Below are 25,421 nucleotides of genomic sequence, written 5' to 3'. Positions count from 1 at the left end.
GGAAAACACCTTGTTTTTTAAATATATTAAGCATTTACAGCACGTGTGGCAGTTTGTGTGCTGAGCTATTAACATGTAAGTGGCTTTTGTGTGCATTATTTAAAAAGAAAGATCTCACAAAGGTACATTGTTTGTGGCAACAACTTTCAAAACAAAATAAAGCAGCTATGAGAAGATCTTGAATTACTCAGTATTACATTATTTAACATGTGATTTAGATTTAGCATACAGCTATAAATAGCATAAGAAGCAGGTAAAAGCTGCAGGTATACATTGTGCATTATCAATCTTTTTTTAACAAGGAAACAATGCTAATTATTGCTAATTACTAGATCAGAGGCTTACACTCCTATCAGCAGTGGTAAAACAATCTTCAGCCTTGTGGATCTTACTGGGAAATCTCTGTAAAGCAGAGTCTGATTAGCCAGACTAGAACACTTAAAGACTCCGCTAACTCTATTAGCAGTTTTTTGAGTGAGAGGAATTTAATTTACTGTGGCCAGCACCGTTGCCAAACTCTCCAACGTGCACCTGTTCCACATTTAAGACACGTTTCTGGTGCACATCTGATACTGGTCGCTTTTACCGCAATACAACAGTTTTACTATCTGATGCTAATGCTAGCTGCCAGTGAAAGAGAAGCACTGATAACTTACAGGCGTTAAGCTTTTGCTTAATTGCCCTTACATTTCGTCCAACTGCTCTGCCGCTTTTCTGCTGAAACACAGTTTGGGGTGTCTCGCAACACATGGTGAGTCCAAGCAGGCCCAGGACGCCAAAACTGGCCCAAAAACAGTGGCCAAATGACTGGAAAACAGCAGTACGCTAACCATCTGTTCTTAACCAGGCCAAATGCCACTCTGGCTATTCATCTTGGCCCCCTGAAAGGCCTTCTCTCGCACAGGAAGCATGTCTTTGTCCCTGGTGAGGAACAGGCTCAAACGGTCAGTAAACATCACATAATTCAGTCTAAAAGGGAACCACACAGCATTCTGTTTCAAAGTGATAATTCTACAGGAAAATCAAATTAGCATAATTACTCTAAATGTAGCTGATCAGCCAAGAGATGTTTACTGTCTGACATTTGCTTCTTTAGTGTTCCACTAAAGCTCCAAGCCTAATGCAGCTAAAAGGTAAAGGAGGCATACACTAATTAGCATTGCGCATACTCGCCTCAAACTGTGTTGGTTTGCTTATGTGGTTTCTGACACTGTATGATATTTATATCTATATCTGTATCTGTATCTGTATCTATAAGCATAGTCAAAAGTACAGACAAAATTCAGGCTTCAAGGTGGCTGCTACTGCTGTTTTTAACTATGTAACAAACTTTTGCCCATATTTTACACAAAACAATTGCACTGTAATAAGTAATTGTTACTTGTTAGCTACATTAGCCTCTTGTTTCCATGCACAACTATGGAAGCAAACTTCAGAAAACACTCACTACTCCTTTAAAGCTCCAAATAGCTATACAGCACATACTGCACGACAAGAATGTGGATGACCATCATAACCAGCAAGTAGCAAGAACATTAAAACGGTTAGGGCTGTCAAACACTGTTTAAAGCTACACTTTGTAAGTTCTGGGGATTTGGAGACCTCACTGGTGGAAATTTGTAATTGCATGCAAAGTGCAAAGTTTGTAATGTGGGTTGCGCTTCGGACCCCTTCCCCGAGTGGATGAATCTGATCGTTGTAGTAGTATTCAAACAGAACTCAGTCAAAACTTGGTGAAGGACGTGACTTTTGAGGATGTAAGTGAATTATCTACTGCTGTCATCATATCGTAATAAGTGTAATGTTAATTTTGCATTTGAGACCTGAACATCAAAGCCGAGCCTGGGCGTGAGACGTTAATGCGTAAAGATGTGTGCTGTGGTCTGAAAAACTCTTGCGAAATTCGTTCCAATGCCTCTGACTTCTGAATTATTGCTCGCAGCAGCGCGCACATACATCATATTTTCACTTGTTTTTTTTCTCTTGACTTAATAACACTACTTCTTTCAATTTTAACCACAAAGTCCGCAGCTTTAGAGTGCATTTTGTTGTAGCTATCTAAGTGGACAAAATAAGCTTAATCAGAATGTATTTTTTACTTTCAGTAATACAATAACATTGTTTTTATTGACAAGCTAGAAAAATGTGTTAACAAATTTAACAGATTAAAAAGTTAAAAACATTTTAAAACTAACACCAGTGGAAACAATATATGCTAACTTATATTTTTGCGGCATTAAGATATTTTTTTCTGTAGCATGAAGTCTAATGACACGTGTCAGGTTGGCGAATTTAGCGGAAGCAGAAGCAGCAGGAGTTCGGCTGCAGCTGGGCCGTCTGAAACACAGACAGACAGCTTTAATGAGGCAGAATTGAAACACTGGAACTTTACCTGATCACAGGCGTGAAGAGGCTGTGGAGCCTGCAGAACAGCCTAACACCCTGAGGAAGAGAGAGAGAGAGAGAGAGAGAGAGAGAGAGGGAGAGAGAGAGACTTTGACTTTTAACCCACTTTTATTGAAGTATTATTAATTAAAATATTTTACATCCTATAGTAAAGAGCTAATAGTTATATTAATAATAATGAGGATCCCCAAAGAAAAATCACCCGTTCACAAAGATTCACCAATGAAATGATATCACACCCAGATCACTGACAGATACAATACTTTCACCAGCACACCACTTTTTCTCAAAACAGCAAACGTTATTTGCTTTGGGAGAGAGAGAGAGAGAGAGATGGAGGGAGAGAGACAGATGGAGGGAGAGAGAGAGAGAGAGAGAGAGAGAGAGAGAAAGTTAAATTGTGATTGTATTAGCCATCCTCTAGCTCTGCAGCAGTGGTCAGTTTCTGACTAAAGAGCTGCTCTTGGCTGGGTACTTCTGAGTGCTGGACCACTGTCAGCCTAGCATTGGCACTGACATAAAACCATATAGGCACTCTCTGTAGCTATATAATTACTGATTCTAGCCCATCTGCTGCTGCACAGTCTATCAATGGAAAGGGACAAAAAATAAAGTGGCCAGTAAATGGACATTGGTCTGGCGCAGTGACAGGTGTGAACATATCGCCCCTCTTTAGCTGGCTGCATGTGGTTTTATGAATGTGTTGCCTGAGAAATCGAACCCAGTCAATATTTATGTGATTAATGCCTTTATTTTTTGAATAATGAGAAAGTCAATGTAGGATGCATCATTAAACTAATACTTTCCAAAATGTTAAACTTGGAGAGATTTAGATTTGGGCAAAATCTCTCCAATTTGGAGGTAAAACAGTTGCGTTTAAATACTGTTGTTAGCAAAATTTGGCCACTCCGGTTCAAATTAAGCATTTTGTTGAGTTTGGAAGGGAAAAGAAGTTCGCATCTCCTCTACAGTGAACACACTTCTGAACATTTTAATGCACTGTTACTGACTTGTTACTTATCTGCTGAATTTAACACACTGAGAGGAAGTTATGGCACATTTTTATATTTTATGCTTTACTTTTTTCCAATAAATGACGAGCACGGAAATTTGCAGAAAATGCCTTATTTAAGTCCATTCCATCTAGAGAACGTGTTAACTTAATTTCACTAAGAAATTCAATAAAACCTAATTTAATCGGGTATTTTGCATAACGTTGTGAGCACACAATCCCTCTGTCACATGTCCCTCTGGCTCCAACTCACACAAGAACTCCACTTACCAGAATCCAGTGGGAGGTCATGTGACTGTTGGACTTCCACAATCCACCAATCACCATTCACAATCACCTGAATACTGATCTGTTGCACCTGCTCTGTTTGTCAGGTGACCAGTCTTAGTCTAGTTTAAAAGCCTGGGCTTTAGGTTAGTTACTTCGTGAGGTGCTGCTTCTCCTAGCAGAGCTACTGAGCGTTTCCTTATTGTTGTTTTGCCTTCTTGTGTATTTGACCTTGTTTCTGGATTCTACTACCCTTTTTGGATCTGGCTGCCTTTGTTATGTTTGTCCTTCTTTTTTGGATTTGACCTATGTCTGTTTACCGACTACAATTCTTGTCAAAACCTTTACAAGTAAAGTCTCATTGTTTTTAACTGTGAGCGCCTGGCTGGTTCTGTCATGTTACACCCTCCAAGTTCCATGGGAGCCTCTGAAAAATGTAAGTTTAATACACTGAGCTGCACCACCTGCCCCCTGATTGGGTAGACTCATTGCATTACCTGGAATGATTTGTAAGTTCAGCTCTGCTAAACTGAAAATGAATAGAATGCACTGTGGACCATTAAAAGTAAGTGTCAAAATTATTCCACTGTCAGTGTTACTGCTGTGCTGAGAGTGATTCACCCACCAAGTAACATCTGGACAACAGTTGCCCTGTGATCAGAAATTGACCAATGATAAAAAATTGTAGTGTGCAAGAAAGCCAATAGGCACTTCAAAACAGAGGACGGATGGGGCCTGTTTTAGTTACCTTGGAGATGACGTCCTGCATATCGCTGCGAGGATGGTACGTGCCGTCGTCAAAACGGAAGCGATACAGCACCGGCTCTGGCTTGAACTGGTGCTTATCTGTGACTGCGGAGACAGGAAGAGCCGGAGCACAAGAGGATTGGCATCGAATGAAGCCAACAGGAAATAAGTCATTTTACCAGTATGTAAAAATGTCTAAATCGCCAGAAAAATGCAGAAAAGGTAATAATAGTTGCTTTATGAGCAAATGCAGTAGGAATAAATTAGGTTAGATAAATTGGGTGAGAAAAGAAGCCAACAGCTTTTTTCCATTCTAGAGAAACTAAAGGAGTCAGAACTGCTCACAGTGGTAGTGACAGGAACCAGACATTGAAAGAATTTAATGCCCTTAAAAACTTCCTCACAGAAAGCTACTCATGAAATGGTTAGAAAATATGTTACCCATTGTCTAAGACCTTGTTTTATGATTTCAGATGTTGGCCTAAAATTTATTTTTAAAATCCATTCTTGTTGGAGGCGTAAATGCAGAGTGCTGTAAGACAAAATAGTCCACAAAGAAAACTTTTTTTCCCCCTAGATTTACCACTATTTTAACATCAACATTAAATATAAACACTTACAGAACACAGATTCACTGGTGGTTTTGGATAGTAATTATACTGGCTATACTTGTGTTATAGACACTGCGACCTCTGGTTCCCATCACCACCACTGTAAAGAATTAAAAAAAAACCTGTCCCACGTTTTCATGTCACTCCTGAAACACAGTTTTAGTCCATAGGCAGGCGGAGCCTAACTTTAGCCACATCCCAGCATTTTAGAGCAGGAAGTGTGACCGCATCCCTGGCCCTCATGGCCACATGGTGAGCAGTTAGATCCCATTGTTTTGAAGTAAATGTGTCCCAAAGTCTGAATGTCAGTGTGTAACATTAAGAACTATTACTACTGACTTTTCTGCAATTAAGTGAACCTTTTTGTGTCTACACGATGAAGAGAGTGTGACTTGTGTTTGCTAGTCATGAACTATCTCTTTGATTTTTCCCGATTCTCCCCTCAATTTGGTCGTCTCCAATCCCACCCACTAGTTAGGACTCCCCCAATCACACAATACTACCAGCGCTAGGAGGGTGATGGCTAACACAGGCTTCCTCCGAGACACGTGAAGCCAGCAGCCGCATCTTTCCGCATCTTTCGCCATCCTGCGCTCCCAGAGAGAGCGAGGCCAATTGTGCTCTCTTGGACTCCTGGCCATGGATGGCTGTAGCATCAACAGGTGGTTAGCATTTCTGAATTCTGCTCCAAATTAGCTAAACTTGTCCAGACTGAAACAGTCACTACTAAAACATTTGGTAAAATGTTGGTAGTGTTAAGAATGTTTTGGTAGTGACAAAATGACATGGTCAATCATTATATTAATAAAATAAAAATAATAAAGGTATAGGATCACTCAATGCAAAAGGATTTTCGTGTACAGCTCAAAGTATAAACTCTATAGATAATATTATAACAGATTGTGTCAGAAACTATGTAGTTACATCTATTAGAGATGACTTACCAACTCCACATGGTTTAAGCAGGAGTGTGACATTTTAGGCCTGCATGTAGTTAGCACAGTTCTACTTAGTGGGGTATAAGCTTGTATTGCTTAGCTACATTAACCTCATAGCTTCAGTGTAAGACTAAAGAAGCAAACTTCAGACACCAAACATGTCTTGGCTGACTGACTACATGCGTGTAAATGTGAAAATAGCATAAGTTAGATTTTTCTGGAAATTATTCCTTTGATAAAAACATAACACCTCGTTTAGAAACCCGTCTTTTACGACTCGTAAAGAAGACCTCCAGACAGCACAGATGCAGCGAACGCCTCCAGCGAGGAGCTGTTTAATAGAGCCCAGTGGCTTTTAGCTCTGTGTAGCCCCATATGCAAGTTCTATTAACATGCTTATGAAAACTAATCCCACAGTTTTTCACTCAGCAGATTCAGCCTTCCTCTGTGAACACTCACTGAGACAAACTGTTATTCTGCACCGAGCTGAGTGAGCGCACAGGGAGAAAATTCATTTCTCTGTTAGGAAGCTGCAAAAGCGGGAAGTGATTTAGTAAGAAGTTTTGGCCCTGGGCCAGTCAGCCTATTTTTGAGGGGGGACAAATGAGTGTGAATACATTTAACAGAGATTGACCAGGCTGCCCACACACATGACAAAGTAATTAAAGGCCTCAGGGTAGCTTTTTCCCCCTAATATTAAATAACGAAAGGGTGTGAAGAGAACATTTATTTCTGCTTTAAGTAAACAGAAAATTCAGACCTGCTATTGACGTCACCAAAATCATAACAGTGCTATTTTGTCAGGCTAAAATTTATCAAGTCTGAAGCTGGACAAACTATGAACAACGATTTGATACCTAATGATTTATGTATACACAGTCATATGCAAATGTTTGGGCACCCCTAGAAAAATGACATTTCGGTGATTTTCTACATTGAAATAAGTTAACACATCCTCTACTGAGAACATACTTCTGCACATTTTAATGCACATTTATAATTTTATAGTTTTACATGAAATGTGCCCCAAAAGTTATGGCACATTTTATGTTTATGTATCTTTTTTTCCAATATGTTACACAAATGTAATTGTATATGTTCCAATTTGTCAACAAATAAATCGAAACTGTGCACTAAAATCTGCAGGGAAAAATTGCATGTTCAAGTAGCAAGTAGAGGATGTGTTAACTTATTTTCATCTTATTTAATCTACACGCAATTTGACCTGAGGTGTTCAAAAGTATACATACTCCCTGGCCACTTTATTAGAATTTATTATTAGTGGAGCTCCATCTATTGATGCACAGTTTGCACTAGCCATCCTCTACCAACTGAAAAGAACGAGATAAAATCCAGTACTTCTTTCCAGTACTTTATTAGAAAGAAACAAGTCAATTACAGTAAACATCATTTGTCTTTCCTTATTGTCTGCAATGTCATAGAACAGGGTCATGTCTCTTGTATGTGCAGGTCAGCAATAGCTGCAGAGAAAGCTAGAAAAATTGACAAGGTTGTACCCATTACAGTGAGGTATTCACACCACTGTAATGTGTTACCTTGGACCACATTACACCCAGTATTACTGGGTATAATACACTCATATCAGTGCCACATACACTAACTTGTCAGTGTCACTGCTGAGAATGGATCAGAACTGACCAACGATGAATGAGTTAGAGGGGGCAGATAAATTGCACATCAACAGATACAGTCTATAATTGTACACCTATATTGTGGACCTATAAGGTAGGTGGAGCTCATAAAGTGGCCACTGAGTGGAAGGACAAGGTCGCTGTTTAATAAAGTGGAGGTGAATGTAATTGCTGAAATAGGTAGGTGTAAAGAGGAAACTACATTAGAGTAATGATAAGAGATATTGAAGGCCAGAGCTAAGGAACTGACCGTGGTGAATGATGCCGTTCTCCAGCAGAGCCTGACCCAGGTGAACTCCTTCTTCTGGGTTATCAGTCTCTCCGATCTCCATCAGCCAGGCCACAAACTCACTGTGAACAAACACCAGATAGACTATGAAGACACCAGGGCTGGCCGATATATCGACTGGCAAGTAGACATTGAGTAGGGTTTCACTGATATTTTATAGCCAATTATAACTTCTTTACATCTAAAATGGTCATTTTTTGGCTGTTTTTTGTCAGTTGACATTTATTATGGAGTCTCTGCTGCACTCTGTTAACACTGTGTACTGTAATCAGTCTCTCTTAACAGAACTGTAGCTGTTGCTTCATCTGCCTTAATTGGGTGCCCACTGCTCGCCCATCTTCTGGACCACTTTGACCACTACAGAGCTTCCTGCTGTACAACGCTATGCAAACCTCACCTGCACGAACTGACCATCCTGATGATACTGCTGCTGCACAGACTCAAACTATTTAATCGTAGCCATTGCTTTTTTATTATTAAATATTTTATACTAAAATATTATTATTATAAAACCTTATTCTCTGCTCATACTGATCATGTTATTGTATTTCCATCTGATGTCGACCAGAGGAGGATGGGTTCCCCTTTTGAGTCTTGGTTTCTCTCAAGGTTTCTTCCTTTTGCTTATGCTTGCTCTTGCAGGCTTGGACCCAGATTTTTCTGTGAAGCTGCTTTGTGACGACGCCTGTTGTAAAAAGCGCTACACAAATAAACTTTGACTTAACTTGACTTTTGCTAGTCAGCATTCAATGGTAGCATATTGCTGTTGTCAGAATAAATCATCATATCTCCAAAATGATAACTTTACAGGAGAAAGAAAAAACATACTTTACTTTTAGTGTTAGTCAATGGGACCAGACTTTTTACGAGTAATTTTGGCTGTTTCTTTGGGTGCATTCATCATGAACTTTATGCACAATGTAAGGGGCAACAAGCACTTTCAAATTATGTCAAAAACTGAAAAATGACAAAATTGGAGATACGAGGTTTTGTTCCAACAGCAGTGATATATGTACTTAGCTGATTCATGCAATCTATCATAACATCATGAAATTCCAACACATATCAGCCAAAATAAACTAAATCAGCTGCCTGCCAAACGTGTCAGGAACACTAATAATAACAATTTTATTTATAGGGCACCCTTCATATCTGTGGCAGCTCAAAGTGCTTAACAACGAAACGCTGTTTAAATATAAAGGCATAAACACATCTGATAATTGCATATGATAAAATATAATTAAGTAAAATAACTTGAAAGATTAAGGGAACAGGTCATTAAAATTGTTATGTGTAGCATTTTAAAAGTGCTATCTGAGTTTGACTGGCTTATTGTGAAAGGTTGCGAAACACACTCAACAGTTTAAAAGCATAATATCAAAAGGAGGCCTCTGTAATTTACAGAGGGGATTTGCAGACGGCCAGTTTCTACAGATCTATGATCATGTGTTGGGACTTAGACAGACATTCAGTGATGTACGCAGGTACTTTAAGGCCATTTATTGCTTTAAGAGTAAAAAAGGTAAAAGAACTTTAAAATCTATTCTGAAAGATAACAGTACAGTTCTTTCAAAACAGGTGACGTGCGCTCTCTTTCTTGTTTGTTGGGTGCACCGGCATAGCTGTAGGTTATGTATTGTTTTCTTTGGAAGCCTGACTCACCTGGCTCGGATTTTGAACCCATAACACTGTGAGAGTTCAAGACTGGCAACGAGTGAATGCTATTTACTTGTTTCAAGATTAAGTTATATGGCTATTTATAATTAAGCTATTATTCTATTTGCTGATATTGTCAGTTATCAGAATGTTTAGCTCCTTAAAACCGACATCAGCATCAGTGACATAAACATTTAGCCTTCCACCAGCATTTACTGACGAGACACATGATATAGAGTGGAACCAGCACCCTTTTCAGATAACACAGTCCTTCGGGGGTAGTCAAGCATAATCCAATAAAGCTTTTGAAACACACTGCAGGGGATACACACACAGCCAATAAACAGCAGATGCCTACAGCATCGCACTGCAGAGAGGTAGCCAAGCTGCCTCTCCTAATGATACTTTAATGCGGGTTTAAAAACTCAATACTACTCATCAAAACGAGCAGGGGAAACGAACATTGCATTAAAACAAGTGCAATGTTCTCTCTCTCCAGCCAGGAGGAGATGTAACTATAATTCTGCACTGCTGCAAGGGAAAAAGCAGTGGCTAAAGAAGGATATATTACACCATCCTCACCTAACCCCCTCTTTCCTCCACTCGACTGCAGACAAAACCAAAACAAATATGACCAGCTAGCAGGACTGGCCTGGGGTTGGAGTTTGAGCTTGTTGAGCCCAGAGGCAATGCTAATCACCCCAGCCAAACTAAACACACCTCTTACCCTGTCTGTGGTGTAAGTGAATGCTGAAGGACATAATTTAAACTGCTACTATCTATCTGGGGACAGAACAACACAACAAATGTTCAGAAGGCTCTCATAGCTTTTGGACTGGCAGGCCACATATGAAACACCAACATATTTAAGCTGTTACGCTTAAAAGTGGAAGGCGTCTTGAATGCCCAATACACTGTAAACATGTAGGTTGCCTCAAATATGCAATAGGATGTACTCACAGAACTTAAAGGCCATATTTCAAGGAAAACTGAATTTTCCTCCCATTTTTTTAAAATAATCTCTCCCTGCTAAAAGTTAGATCTGCCCCAGTCAACTGTAAGTGCTATTATTGTGAAATGGAAGTGCCTAGAAGCAACAAAAGATCAGCCATGAAGCATTAGACCACACAAACTCACAGAGTGGGGCCACCAAGTGCTGGAGTGTGTAGTGAGTTAACATTGCCTGTTAATCTAACATCTTCTGTTACATCGCTCTCTACAGAGTTTTAAACTGCCTCTAGAGGCAACATAAGCACAAAAACTGTGCATCACAAACTTCATGAAATGAGCTTCAATGGCCAAGCAGGTGCATACAACCCTAAGATCACTATGTGCAATGCCAAGTGTCGAATGGAGTGGTGCAAAGCACCCCGCCATTGGAGCAGTGAAAATGTGTTCTCTGCAGTGATGAATCACGCTTCACTATCTGGAGGTCTGATGGACAAACCTGGGTTAGGCAGATGCCAGGAAAAAACTACCTACCAGAATGCATAGTGCCAACAGTAAAGTTTGGTGGAGGAGGGATAATGGGCTGGGGCTGTTTTTCAGGGTTTGGGCCTCGTAGTTCCAGTGAAGGGTAATGTTAATGCTACAGCTTACAAAGACGTTTCATTTAGACAATGATATGCTTCCAACTTTGTGGCAACAGTGTGGGAAAGACCCTTTCCTGTTCCACCGTGACTGTGGGCCTGTGCAAAAAGCGAGGCCCCTAAAGGCATATTATTGTCTATGGTTTTAGAATAGGAGGTCCAACAAGTTCATATAGGTGTGGTCAGGTGTCGTATAGTGTAGCTCATAATTATTTGGATTATATTCACAATAAATTTCAATGTAATGTCACATGTTCAGGCAGGAAGGTAAATCAGAAACTTAATGCCACAGAATACAAAGATAGCTCTCTGAAGTAAATGGTAAGGACCCTATTAATGCCACAGTAGGAACCATTGCTTTCTTTTACACCCCAGATTCAGTTTCATATATAATAAACAGATAAATACCAAGACTGTTTGTACTTTAATTGTGTACAATCCTTCCATGTCATGTAACTACCTGGTACTTTTTAGCCAAGAAAATTATCCAGTACTTTAGAGTTTTGTACTTGACACTTACCTGGTTAATCCCTGAAACTTAAGGCGCTGTAAAAGAAAGCATTTCAATTTGATTTTCTTTTGTTCCTCCATTGTTTTCAGCACAAAGACAGCTTAAACCCTGACATACTTCACTTTGCAACATTGCCCTTAACAAAAAATGTCCTACCTAACTTTATCTAAAGTTACCACACCTCCCATTCAACTGTAACTTTGTATCCAGAATGTTCTTAATTATTTTGCATTTTGCTAAGCTCTCAAAGCCCACAAAGACACTGTCTACAGCTATAAAGTTCATGACTTAAAAATAGCCCTCCACTTCAAAGGTTCCGAGCGTGAGGAGTAAAGACAGGAACTCTACAATGAGGAAAAGCAGCGGCTCAGAGCCAAAAGCAACCTGCTTTTAATCTGAAGGACATCGGGTTAGAGTGCAATCTCCAAAAACACATAACAACACCACTGGCCGAGGGTGACAGTTAAAGAGAGGGTTTGGCCAAATATCCAATGAACACAATTTGTCCCCTACTGAAGTTGGAGGTCAATCAGCTAAGACATATTTACTGTCCAAAGTTTGCTTCTTTAGTTTTGCACAGAAGACTAATGTAGCTAGCAAGTGATGAAAGCCAGTATCATGTCAGCATTGTGCAAACTGTACGCAGAAATCATCATATCGTTGTTGTCGGAACAAAACCTTGTATCTCCAAAAGGATAACTTTACAGGAGAAGGAAAACACACACTTTACTTTTAATGTAAGTCAATGGAACCAGACTTTTTTCCAAGTCATTTGGGGCCGTTTCTTTCTGTCCATTCTTCATTAAATTTACAGACAATATAAAAGGCAACAATATTTCCAAATTATGTCAAAAACTGAAAAACGACAAAAATGGGGATATATTTGCTTCAAATCATGTCAAGTTGTTCAGTAATCATAAACAGACTTGCTTATGTGGTTTCTGACACTGTATAACATACGGTTATCTATGGAATTCAATAGACGATCTACTCATTAGCTATGCAACATCCTTTCGTCCATTACGATCTCCAGTGTAAAGCTAAAGAAGTAAACTTTCAGAAACCAACCATGTCCTGGATAACCTCATCTGGGTTAAGTTAGAAATTGTGTAAATTACATTTTTGGCCAGACCATCAGTTTAAAAAAGAGAAACTATATGGACAATTGGCATCAGCTAAAGCTTCGTCTAGACAGCGATGTTTGCTCAGGTTTTTGTGTCACATGGTACAGCGCTCTCTCTGGCCTTCTCCAGACGCTCCAGACCAATTTCTTCATTGTCTGCAGACACCAAAGGAGAAAGAGTTACCCACTCCAAAATCCATTTACAATCTAAGCCAGCCACAAGTATGAGGCTGGGTTCTGAGGGTGCTTTTTTCTCTACAGCGTTTGAACTCAACAGCTTCACGAAAATGACACTGTAAGCAATAACAGTGCTGGTTTCTCCGTGAAGATGTCTGGCAGTCAGATGGAGAAGTTGGGCATGACTCAGTGTAAATTAGAGTGGCATATGGCTGTTGTCTCGGCAGATCTAGGAAGGCTCATTGGCATCTAATGGCTGTGAAACTCCCCTGGCAGAGACTTCTGAATTGGACTGTCCATTGAGCTGGGCTAATTCAGCTTTTGTCTGCACACTGCTTGTAAATAGAGATGTCACTATCAAGTACATTAGCAGTGGAGCAATCTATGAATTACTCTGACAACTAATCAAATATTCATAGTTTTCATAGAAGGCCAAACAATGAAAAAAGACTTGGCAATAAACAGTGACAATAAAGCATAGCCTTCAAAAGATTCCTAGAAGCTAAAAATCCTTTAAAAAGACTACATAAAAAAATATAAACACTATGTGGCAAAAAATGCATATAAATGTGTGTGTGTGTTCATTAGGCTCTGTTTCTTACTGTAATTTAATGCCTTAATATACAATATAACATTTTATTATGTAAACATCCAACTAATTATTGTCAATTCATTGAGATGGTTATTATATTTTTTTTTTAAAGGAGATATTCATAAACGTTCCAAAATGGAACAGTACATTTTGATGCAACATTTAGCTTGTCTCCATGTTCTCAGTTTGTCTGTTTAAGAACCATGAGCTGTTGGTCAGAGTTTCTTTTTCGATTAATCCAAAGAAGGAAGCAGAGAAAGACTACTGCAGCCATCTAAAGGCCACCGCACACCAGATGACAAACGCTGTGCAGCTATACCACACAGAAAGTGTTGCAGTAAAGCGCTGATAAACAACAAGCTCATTGTACACTCAACCTGTATAGATTTAATGGAATAAACCACTTTATCACTTTTGGTGTTAGCTAATTAACTCTTCACAAACTCTCTATTTCCAAGCTAAAAGGTATAAGATAAACTAAGATATCGATAAAACTAAGATAAGAAGTTTTCGGAACAAAACCTCGTATCTCCATAATGGTAACTTTACAGGAGAAGGAAAAAACATCCTTTACTTTTAATGCAAATCAATGGAACCAGACTTTTTCCAAGACATTTTGGCCCATTTCCTTTGGTTCACGTATCATGAAATTTACATAAAATGTAAAGGACAATGGGTATTTTCAAATTATGTCAAAAACTGAAAAATGACAGAAATAGAGATACAAGGTTTTCTTCCGACAGCAGCGATATGACGTGACTAGCTCAGTAACATTACCTGAAGTTAAAAACATATGCTTAGCCTTTGTTTGTTTACCATAAAGATGTTAGATTGTTTGTCTTTCTCTGTGTAAATTTTAAGCCACGTTATCTACCAGGAATTTGTGGTCTGGGTTTAATATAGTACGTATATAGTAAGATGCTGTCTTAATATATTGCAGTGCAGTAAGATGCTGAGTGCTGTTTTTATTTTATTTTTTTTGGACGCTGAATGTCGTCCAGCTGATGCATCCGGCGTGATGTGTACTACCTCTGCGTGGCATGAGCGTGTGCTGCTTTTCATTTAACAGGTCAGAGTGCCTCAGATGTTCCACCGGGCTCTTTTGTGACTTCCTGGATGAGTAATCGCTGTGCTCAGATCCTTCGAAATGGCTTTGTAGCACTTTTCAATATGATTTCAATAACTTTCACATCTGTTCCGAAATGTCTTTTGATCGTGGCATTTTGGGCCGCCTGTTGAGACCTTTTAGCCTATTTCGCGCTGCTGGAAAGGTTCTGTTTAACTGGCAGTAATCAAGCCTGGGTGTGTCTACTTTAATTGATCCCAATTATCAAATTAATCTGGTAGACTAAGTAACTAAGGGGATTACTTTTTCACACAGGGCCAGCTGGTGTTTTTTTGCTTCAATGAAAGAAATGATCACTTAAAAACTGTGTTCTGTGTCTTTGTCTTATATTAAATTTTGATTAAAGATCTGAAACAAACAGAAATTTTGACACATATGCAAAAATAGAATGAATCATGAGGGGCAAATACTTTTTCACAGCCCTGTATGAATGCTGCCATGTCACTCATGTCATGCAGAGTGAGTATGTGTGAAACAGGCCATTTTTGTCCAGCATTTTTCAAAGAATTCCTTACAAATTTGTACATCAAACTTGACTGAAATGCTCATCCTCACTACAAATACAGCTTCAAACAATCAAGACTGAAACAGTAAAAAGCAGCACTGAAAAGACCTCCACTTTGCACTATTAAGCCTGGGCGCAGTCTTAAAATGTACAAAACAGATGTTCTTAACGGGGATTTAAAGCACAAGACGTTCTCCAGTTCCAGTCTAATCTCAGGTGTTATTCCCTACTAGGTGTAAAACATACTTTTAAGTGAAGGAAAAGAAACGGAAATTCTTGGTGGCTTCGCTTTGATCGCCAAGACAGAAAACTCTGTGGTTACGTCTACAGTCCTCTTCTTCACAGCGCTGCTGTTTTGCGCGCTAAAAGCTGTGTAAACTGTACCGCCTGCCTGTCTGAATGAAAGCTCCCTCGCTGCATCTTACATAATGGAGCAATGCTAAAAATAAGGCTTTGCTATTAAAAAAGGCCTTTCAGCAGCACTTTCACCCACTGCAAAGCAGAAGTCTTCCGAGCTGCAGCTGTCTAAGGCCAGGTGAACATGTCAAATCCATTAAATACGCAACACAAGAACATTTTCTTCTGTTGGACATTAAACAAGAGTTTTCCAGAAAGTTTCCCAGTACAGGGAGAGAAATGACTTGGCTATGAAAGTTTAACAAACAGTACCCTTCAAAAGTTTGGACACGGCAACTCAAGGAAGGGCTTAATACACTCGCCCGGCTCAAACATGTCAAAGAGAACCAGCCCACTAATTTAACAAGGCACACTTAGTAATTAGAACGGTTTAATAATAGTGTATCAACATAAGTAAATTTCATTGAAGTATTGAATTACATCATTAGGAATGTCCCGCTACCACTCTGGTGGGCATTCTGACTGTGCTCTGAGCTGTTGCTGCAGCTACAATCCTGCAGGTGGATGAAGGCCAAGCAAAATGGACAAGAATGACCACAAAAAAGATGAAAAGATATGTGGATGCTTTACATACACAGATTCCGAAAGAATACTTGGCAAAAGAGAAAATGCCAGTCTTGGAATGATCTGTTTAAAATGAATGACACTTGGATGTTTTGTTTCCTAACGCAATAAACTTAATACATTTTAAAGTTTTTTTAAATATTATTATAGTGTAAAGGTTTTGTTACTTTTCTATTTATAATGTTTATATTGTTAATGTAATAATAAATAAATGTTTATATTGTTTATGTTGTGAAGGACAGAGTTTGTATTTTTTTTCTTTAGTATTATATATTATCTATACAGTAATAAGTAACAAACTCTAACCTTGTTAAGTAATTAACAGGCTTAATTACCTTGTTACTTCTTTTCTTGAGTGCCTTGCTATCGCTTTGCTGCTGTAGCACTGTGAATTTCCCATTGTGGGACTAATAAAGGGATTATCTTAACTTATCTTAAGTGTTCATGACTTGATATAATAATGCCCTTAACCCTTGTGTGGTGTTGATGTTTTTGTTACTCGGTGAGTCTGGTGGACCCACCGCATTACTGTTTAAATCAATACAACCATAACAATTTATGTAAAAATACCAGATGTTTAAAATATCACAAGTGGCCAGCATAGAGTTCTCCTTTAGCAGCTGTAGCCAGTCAGCAGCCTGTCCATGTTGTCCACACTCGCACACATATACAAACACACACAGACACACACACACTAACAGCAGGCCATGTAGGAGGAGAACAGAGTGAAGGGACACAGCACACACTTTTATTCCCCATGGGTTCCGAACACCACATGTGTAATATAAATGTGTGGGGGCTGTACAGTGTGAAGTCACTGAAAATGTGTTATTTTATATATTCTTCACAGAAAATGAGTAAAGGCCAAGGAATCTGAGGTTGAAATAATAATAAATCGCATAATTTTTTCTTTTGGTACACACTGAAAATGGGTCCCACAGACCCCAACACCACACAAGGATTAAACTAAAATAGTAATACATTTACAATGTATAACACTTTCATTATCAATCGTGTTCGCCTATCATTCAATTGAAAAAAATATGCAATGCTAAAATGAACCACATGGATAAAAATATATAAATAATACATACAACAAGCTTAAATATGGCCTTTTTCTACAAATTCTACTGCACAGTTTCTGTTTATTTGATGGCTTTAACGTATTGGAAAAAAAATAAAACATAAGATATAAAATGTGTCTTAACTTTTACTTAGGCTACATTTTATGTTTTTTGTTAAATTCAGTAAAAACTTCAACAAAACATGTAGTTTGACCAGGGGTGCCTAAACTTTTGCATACAACTGTACATAAGCTGTTCATAAATGCTCAACTTTTGGGTTTTAATTGTGTTATTTAAGGCTTATGCGTTTTGTATGAAGTCCCGAAAAATAAAGTCCTGTGTGCCCAAACTTCTGACTTGGACTGTAAGTCAGCTTGCTGTGGGGGTGAATGGACAGAGGTACCAGTGGTGGAACTGAGGTTTGATTTACACCAAAACTCAACAAGAACCATGCCCAGCCATTAATCCTCGAACAAGACTCATGAGCAGATGAGTCTGGATTTGATTTCGCTGTGACTAAAAAGCCAGAGATACATAATCCCTGTTCTCCTGGGAGAGGTATAAAGAAAGAAAGAGACAGACATTTGGGCTTCTGCTCTTCTGAAAAGGAGCATTCAGGACATACTGCGGCACAGGGGAAGGGCAGGGGATGATAAAAACGATCCCGACTTGAAACGCGTGCTATTAATAATACGTCCTGTGTAGGTATTTGAGCCGTGTTTCAGGAAGAAAAGCCGAATGGCAGCTGCTCCGGTCTAAAGCGCGCTGCAAGGTCGGGAAAGCAGTGAGGCTCTACTCTCCACCTTCATTATCCAGCACAGATCAGCCATTTGTGTTTGGCCAGAGGTGCTGAAATGAAATGTGATGCACTCTATGTCTACCATTATTCTGCTTTCTCTCTCCCACTCTGCTCAAAAACTCACTCTTTTTGTGTCTATGGCTTTGAATCTCTCTCTGTATACATATATATATATATATATATATATATATATATATATATATATGTGTGTGTGTGTGTGTGTGTGTGTGTATGTATACTTTCAACTGTTCTTTTATTCATAACATCAAACTCAGGGAGCTGCTAAACAAGTTTCATTGTACTTATACAATGATAAAGAAGGAATTCATTCACTCGTCTTCATCTCTGCCCACTTACCTTCCCAGGAAGCACTTGGGGAAGGTGGTGAGTTTGCGCTTTCTGTCCTTAATGAGGTGGCCCTGTTTACTCATGAGGTTGTAGAGCTTCTCTCCTTTCTCTGAGATCATCACCCAGGTATCCTGCTCCATCCCCAACCTCAGAGCTTCAGGACAGAGAGGGAGAGAGAGAAGAGCTGATTATGAGAGAGTCAAGATTCAGTGATGCTGTACGTACACTTCCTACGATTCACTCAGTGGTCTTAACTCTTTACAGTTACAATTACAGTTATCACCACTCACAGCAAAAGTACGCTGTGATTTTCTACGAATGTTTTCTCACTTTTAGCTCCCTGAAATAAATAAATAAATAAATTCTCTGAACTCCTCTGAACTTTCTAATCATACTACGTTTGTATTTGTGAGTAGAAGAGTATATATTTTATCACGCCTTAAATTTGAGTTCATGTTCTTGTTTTATGCAGACAGAAAAATGTCCTTTACAATTTTTTTCCAATTTTTGTTATTTTTGTAGTATTTAAGACCAAAAACAGTAGAACACAAAAATAACTCTCAGTCTCAAGCGTTTCCATGAACTACTTAAACAGAATTACATAGTTTAATACATAAGTAGTTACATAATAAATTACATTAACATTGGATTTCCATTGCATAATTGCTTAAATGTAATTTCACGGTTATTTACAAAGTTAGCTACACAATGAACTACACTGACGTTCAGTTTATACTCTGTATCGACAGGTTTGTATCTGCACTTTTGCCTTTTTGTGCTTGTTTCTATGGCAAAAAATAATAAAAACATGGCAAAAATGAAAAGGGTGTGTTCTTCTGCAAAACCAGACTGTACTCTCAACAACACATTCATCAATTTCGAGCGCTGAATGAGAAATAATTAGGCCTAATATAAATAACACCATGCTTATATTATCACCAGTGAAAAATGAGACTTCTAAGAGCTGAGATTAATTACCTGCATGGATTATATATCACAGGTAGCTACAGAACAGATCAGAAGCAGGAGAGGCTAACTGCGTCATGACTGCAGGCTAATTACCACCAAAACTTCAACTTTACGCTAACTGCTTCTGACACGCTTAATTAGACGCTGTGTAAACTGTTTTATGCCTCGCCACCTGCCATCAGTTTCTTTTCCCCGCACTCACTTTTCCTCCTCTCCCGCTCCTTCAAGATGGCCTCCAGCCACTCCTGCTTCTCCTCCGGCGTTTTGGCCATGCACACAAACCACTTGTTCTTCGCCGTGTTGTGGATTTTCCAGCCGTTGTTGACAATGTTGCCACTGCTGTGGTAGTCCGCTGAGAAACGAGAAGGACAAGAAAGGTCAACCTGTAATTAATGTGCAAATGTCAGACCACTCTTAATCTGTTTAAATTCCAGTCCAAACAGCCATTATGTGCAAATTATTCACTTTCAGCGTCAGGAAAAACATATAATTAACAGAAGCCTCAACAAATAAATATAATATCATTTCAGTATTTATTATGTCCACTCTTTACCTTTATTACAACTTCCATTCTTTTCAGGAGACTTGTTTTCAGTTTTTTTAAGAAATCTGCATTTCACACCTCCAAAGTTCAGTCTTAGAAGTTGCTTCTCTCATATGAAGTAATCCCAAATACATTCAGTGATGTTGAGGTCTGGACTCTGGGTGTGGTCAGTCCATAGTTCTGAGAACACCAGCAGCTTCTTTGTTTAATTTCATGCTTCTCGGGTTTCTTTGTTTCACTTTTTTTCTATTTCCTTTTCTCAGTGAGGGCTTCTTGACAGCTACACATCCTTCCATTCTTTATTCATATTTCTGAACTTAACAATATTGCAAAATAAGGTCAATCCAGCCTCCATACAGTGTGCTCAGTTAGCCAGTCCACTAACTACAGTTCATATATATATGTGTGTGTGTTTGTATGTGTATGTAATTGTCAGTGTTTCTGCTATCTATCTATCTATCTATCTATATATATATATATATATATATATATATATATATATATAGTTAGATAGATAGATAGATAGCAGAAACACTGACAATTACACTTTTTGGCCATACAGCAACTTTTAGACATCACAGTATGTTCCCTACATCTGTTCGCTAGTCCTCTGAAGCAGCGCAGACATAGAGATGTATATTACTGTCCAGAGCACTGAGCGTATGTGCAGATGAAAACATTCCAACATGAAACAGGCAATAAACAAAGTGCCCTTTCCAAAACAAAGGAAAATGTAAAAGCCGGAGGCCTCATTGACTGGCCTCATTACAACATGATGGAGAATTGACACGAAACTGCAGCCTGCAGTAAAATCCAGAGTTCATGAGAGATCATGATTACATCTGCAAATCATGTGGTAAGAACATAAAACAATATAAAACAAAGCCTTCAAATCTCTTTTAAGCTTAGGACTTTGAAGAGAGCGTGTGTGTGGTGGGAGTTTCACAATGGCTCTCGGTTGTTTTAAGTCGAGATAAGTCCTTTTTTGTGAAATGTCTACAAAGGCTGTTCCGCTGAGTATGTTTTTGAAACAAGCTGTGCCCTTTAAACCACCCAGAGATTCAATTTAATGAAATCTGAGGGATTACTTCGTTAATTTTACAGGTAAACACCCAAAGACAAGCAAAATGGCACTATTTGTTGATTTGAAGAGTTTTGTCTTCCTCAAACTGTGAACACCATACAATAGCAGTCAGAAGTTAGGGCCCACTTGACTGACAGTGCTTCTTGCCATCTTAAAGATATAATCGACTTGAATCATAAAATAACATAGTCAAATAAACACTTTTTAGTGTTATCAGATTAACTAGAACACTGCTGGCTCTCTGTGCGACTATGTGTTGAGTTGCTAGTGAGCAATGAGGAGTGAAAGGGGAGGGGTGAGGGCCCACTGCTGGGAAAACAATTCACACCTCTCCACAAAGACGGCCGTATCTAGATAAAACGGACAGCAGAACTGCAGTTTTCTTTGTATCAAACAATTCTGGCTCTACTACAAAGACAAAAATGCAGTTTGCTTCTGGTTTTTGTAAATCATGCATTTCCATCGACATATAATAACTGTGGAAAAAAGGCATCAACTGGGGGCCCACCAACAGGCATAAATTGCATTTTATGAATAATGAGAAAAAGGGACTAAGGCAAATATAAATATTAATGATTTTTTATCCCTGTTTTGAAATACAAGAATACCACAATCACCCCATTTACTATTTGTGCCTTAGTTAATGTGCCTCCTAATTAATGAGGTCAGATGTGTTGTGATGGTAGGCAGGGCCTTAACAGCTCTATTTGGTATAAGGCCAATAATTCTGATTACGTTAATTCCACATGTGTTAGGAAATCATTTTTCCCCACTGACTGAAATACAACTTTCATCACAATACTTACAAACTATCAACATATAAGCATGTTTTTACTGTAAGGCTAATATTAATACCAATCAATGTTATTAGTGCTACAGGCATTTATCTAAGACATTGACATTGATATATTACAGTGGTGCTTGAAAGTTTGTGAACCCTTAGAATTTTCTATATTTCTGCATAAATTTGACCTAAAACTTCATCAGTTAAACAAATGTGACAACGATATTTGACTTGGTCATTTATGTAAATAAAATAAAATTATCCAATATTACATATCTGTGAGTGGCAAAAGTATGTGAACTTTTGCTTTCAGTATCTGGTGTGACCCCCTTGTGCAGCAATAACTGCAACTAAACATTTCTGGTAATTGTTGATTAGTCCACATTGGCTTGATGGAATTTTAGCCCATTCCCCCATACAAAACAGCTTCATCTCCGTTATATTGGCGGGTTTCCTCCCATGAACTTCTTCAGGTCCTTCCACAACATTTCTTTAGGATTAAGGAATTTGACTTGGCCATTCCAAAACATTAACTTTACTCTTCTTTAACCATTCTTTAGTAGAATGACTTGTGTGCGTAGGGTTGTTGTCTTGCTGCATGACCCATGTTTTCTTGAGTTTCAGCTCACGGACAGATGTCCTGACATTTTCCTTTAGAATTTGCTGGTATAATTCAGACTTCATTGTCCAGGACTTGTGTGAAAATCTTATGACGTTTTAGGTGAAATTTATACAGATATATAGAAAATTCTAAAGGGTTCACAAACTTTCAAGCACCACTGTGTAATTCATGTTAATTTATTACATTGCAATAAGCTATTTTGCGGGAATATTTACTCCAGTTCTTTGGTTTTTTCAGGAGTAAACATATTTAATATGGAAGCATCTTGCTCTTTTCCCCTGACTGCATAGTTTTGATGTTGTTATTGTTATTCTATAATGTGGGAAATAAAAAAAAACTTACAACAAGCAGATGCGTCCAAACTTTTGACTGCTACTGTATGCCCTTATCACGGCTGACTGGCCTGAGTGTTGCATTGATTACATCTCTCTACATCTCAGTTGCAGACATATTACAGCAGAGACAGCCATCGATCTGTTGTACAGCTGCAGTCAGACAGAATTCCCCACTGAAACGCATCTGTCATTGATTCAACCTGCTGTTTAACGGGACTTTAAGCCTGTGCGCTGCATATTTTTACACTCTAACCTTGTGTGACGGCCGAAAGCTGCAGTCACGCTAGACATTTGCAGTTTGCAATGCCTTGAGAAACGGGCGTGACCGAGGCCGGTCTGGAAGATTGCAGACAACAAAAATATTCCATATTGGTGCAGTTAGCAAGCCAGCTAACTCTCTATCCATAAACAGTAATGACACAAAAGTGAACATTAATTCATGTTCAATAATTACATATACTCATGGTACTATAGTGCTCCACACTAAGTTATGTCAGATAACGATAAACTCGCCACAGCAGATTGGTGTGGTTGGTGGCAATAGGGTGACTTGTGCACAGCCATGGAGCTAACATTGTAGACAGTAAGCTGGCTAACACGTCTAAACCAAACAGTAAAATGATCAACATAAAGAAAATAATACAGTGTCTCAATTGACTGAGTCTCTCTTTCATGTGTTTATTTGCAGTCAGTGGGGAAGAAGTGGTAAAATGTTTGTGCATTAACTCTGTTTTCAGGGTTCAGTGCTATAAGGGGCCACCACTTCAGAGGTCAAACCAGCTAAAGCAGTAGTGCCATCAGCACTATCAGCTGCAAATTTGTTTGTCAAAGGTCACCAAAGGTGACACAAAGTTTTGCAGACGAAACTTATTCAAGTCATAACTCTGTGATGCACTAAAATGAATATAGTTTAGCTCACATATATTCGCTGGCAGGTGTATTTGGGCTTTAAGAGCTTTTTGTCATTAATTGATATTAGTGTTTAAGTCAAGACCACTAGAGACAAGTCAGAGTCAAGATCGAGACCTGGACACATCGAGTTCAAGTTGAGGCCAAGAGTCTGTAGCTGTTGAGTCCAAGTCAAGACCGAGACTAGACTGAGACCAGGAGTGGCTGAGACCAAGACAAGAAGTGGCCAAGACCAAGACAAGATCAAGACCAGGAATGGCTGAGAGCGAGACAAAACTGAGACAAGAAGTGGCCAAGGCCGAGACAAGGCCGAGACCAGATTAACAGTTTTTCAGAAAATAAAAAAACAGAAAGAAGAAGTTCATATGTAGTTCATTGTACATTCATTATTATCCATTATATTTTATAAATATTAAGAAATAATATTATATTTTATATATCAATATATTATATATTACATTATATTACATTTTATTTATATTTATACATTTATATATTTTAGTATTTTGCCTGGTTTTGTTATTACATTACTGTGATGTCTATTTGAACAGGACTATTGTTAATGATGGTGCTTTAAGATCAGCAGATTATAGAAAGTAATTCACACCAGAAATATTACTTAGCAGGACATTGCAGATTCATACTGGATTAAAATCACGGATGTCTTCGGTAATCACTCAAATTGCAGCACCTCCCCAGATAAAACTAATCCAGCTCCAACAGGCCTTTATACACATTGGAACTTGGAGTGCGCTTTATGTCATAAACTTTGTTACTGTACTTAAGTAAAATTTTGACATATCTTTACTTGAGTATTTCGGTCACTTAATACTTTTTACTTTTACTTTCTATATTTCAAAAGAATAATCTGTACTTTGTACTCTTAACACTTTCAAACCAGGGACCCAGAGAAACATGTTCAGCTGAGCTCTACATGTGTCACTTTTTACGAGGCAACCAATCAAAAAAGAGGACAGGTAAAACTGAATTGCAGAGGAACGCGTGCTGAACATTAAGACACACATTTTTTTCACATTTGTGATTTAACATCTTAAAATCCCTACATACTTATTAAGTAACTACAGGGACTTCAATCCAAACTGGCAGGGCTATTCTTAGGTTACAGAAGTGTGTAATAAAACGTCAGGGCCCACTAGCAGGCCCATGGCTTGTTAACAGGTTAACAAATACTCAGCTTAAAGATAGCTATTAATTCACTGGCATTTGTGCCATCCTCTGCATTGCTATCACTGAGGTTTGCTAAAAGAACTTGAGAAGTAAACGAGTACTCCTCCCCACTGTAGCCTGGTTAGCGTTTCACTTTAATGTAGAAATACAATGATGAGCCTCTTTGCTGGTTGCGGTGTTCTAGCCACTTGCTAATATTGCTAACGTTCACATGGGCTGACTGGGAAGAATTAAACCTGCTGGACTCTTTTCTCCTCATCTTTCTCCTCCAAAACGAAGCGCAGTAAGTGCTAGTTTCTTTTGTCTGTTCATTTAGTGTGATGTCTGATGTGGTGTAGAACTTTTCACCCACAACACCACCCATAAAGATCCTTCTCCGCTTTGCAAGAGTTATTACAGGCAGATTCCTCATGGCTAGATGCACAGATTTTTTGTGGAAAGCACTCCATGGTCTGAACACAGCCATAGAATCCAGATAAATTGCTAGTGGCGAACCAGTGCATATTCTGGAATGTAAAAAAAAAAAATAAAAAAACATCCATGACCTTACTTACAAGAAAAAAAATGACATGGTTGGTTCAAAAAAACAATTT

The 25,421-nt window shown here is 38.6% G+C and overlaps 1 protein-coding gene across 1 annotated transcript in view; it reads right to left on the bottom strand.

Moving 5' to 3' along the window:
• The window catches only part of prex2 (phosphatidylinositol-3,4,5-trisphosphate-dependent Rac exchange factor 2), a 217,102-nt gene that overhangs the window by 126,678 nt on the left and 65,003 nt on the right, over positions 1–25,421 (bottom strand). Inside the window, exons 9-13 of the mRNA XM_036557970.1 lie at positions 19,565–19,714; positions 18,403–18,547; positions 7,884–7,984; positions 4,434–4,537; positions 2,393–2,442 (exon numbers count right to left, since the gene is read on the bottom strand). Coding sequence (XP_036413863.1) covers positions 2,393–2,442; positions 4,434–4,537; positions 7,884–7,984; positions 18,403–18,547; positions 19,565–19,714 — 550 coding nt within the window. The remainder of the gene's footprint in view (positions 1–2,392; positions 2,443–4,433; positions 4,538–7,883; positions 7,985–18,402; positions 18,548–19,564; positions 19,715–25,421) is intronic.

Source organism: Colossoma macropomum, unplaced genomic scaffold (assembly GCF_904425465.1).
Source record: "Colossoma macropomum unplaced genomic scaffold, Colossoma_macropomum, whole genome shotgun sequence".
NCBI classification, from domain to species: Eukaryota; Metazoa; Chordata; class Actinopteri; order Characiformes; family Serrasalmidae; genus Colossoma; species Colossoma macropomum.
Note: the sequence above shows the minus strand (reverse complement) of the source record. Positions and strands in the feature narration are given on the sequence as shown.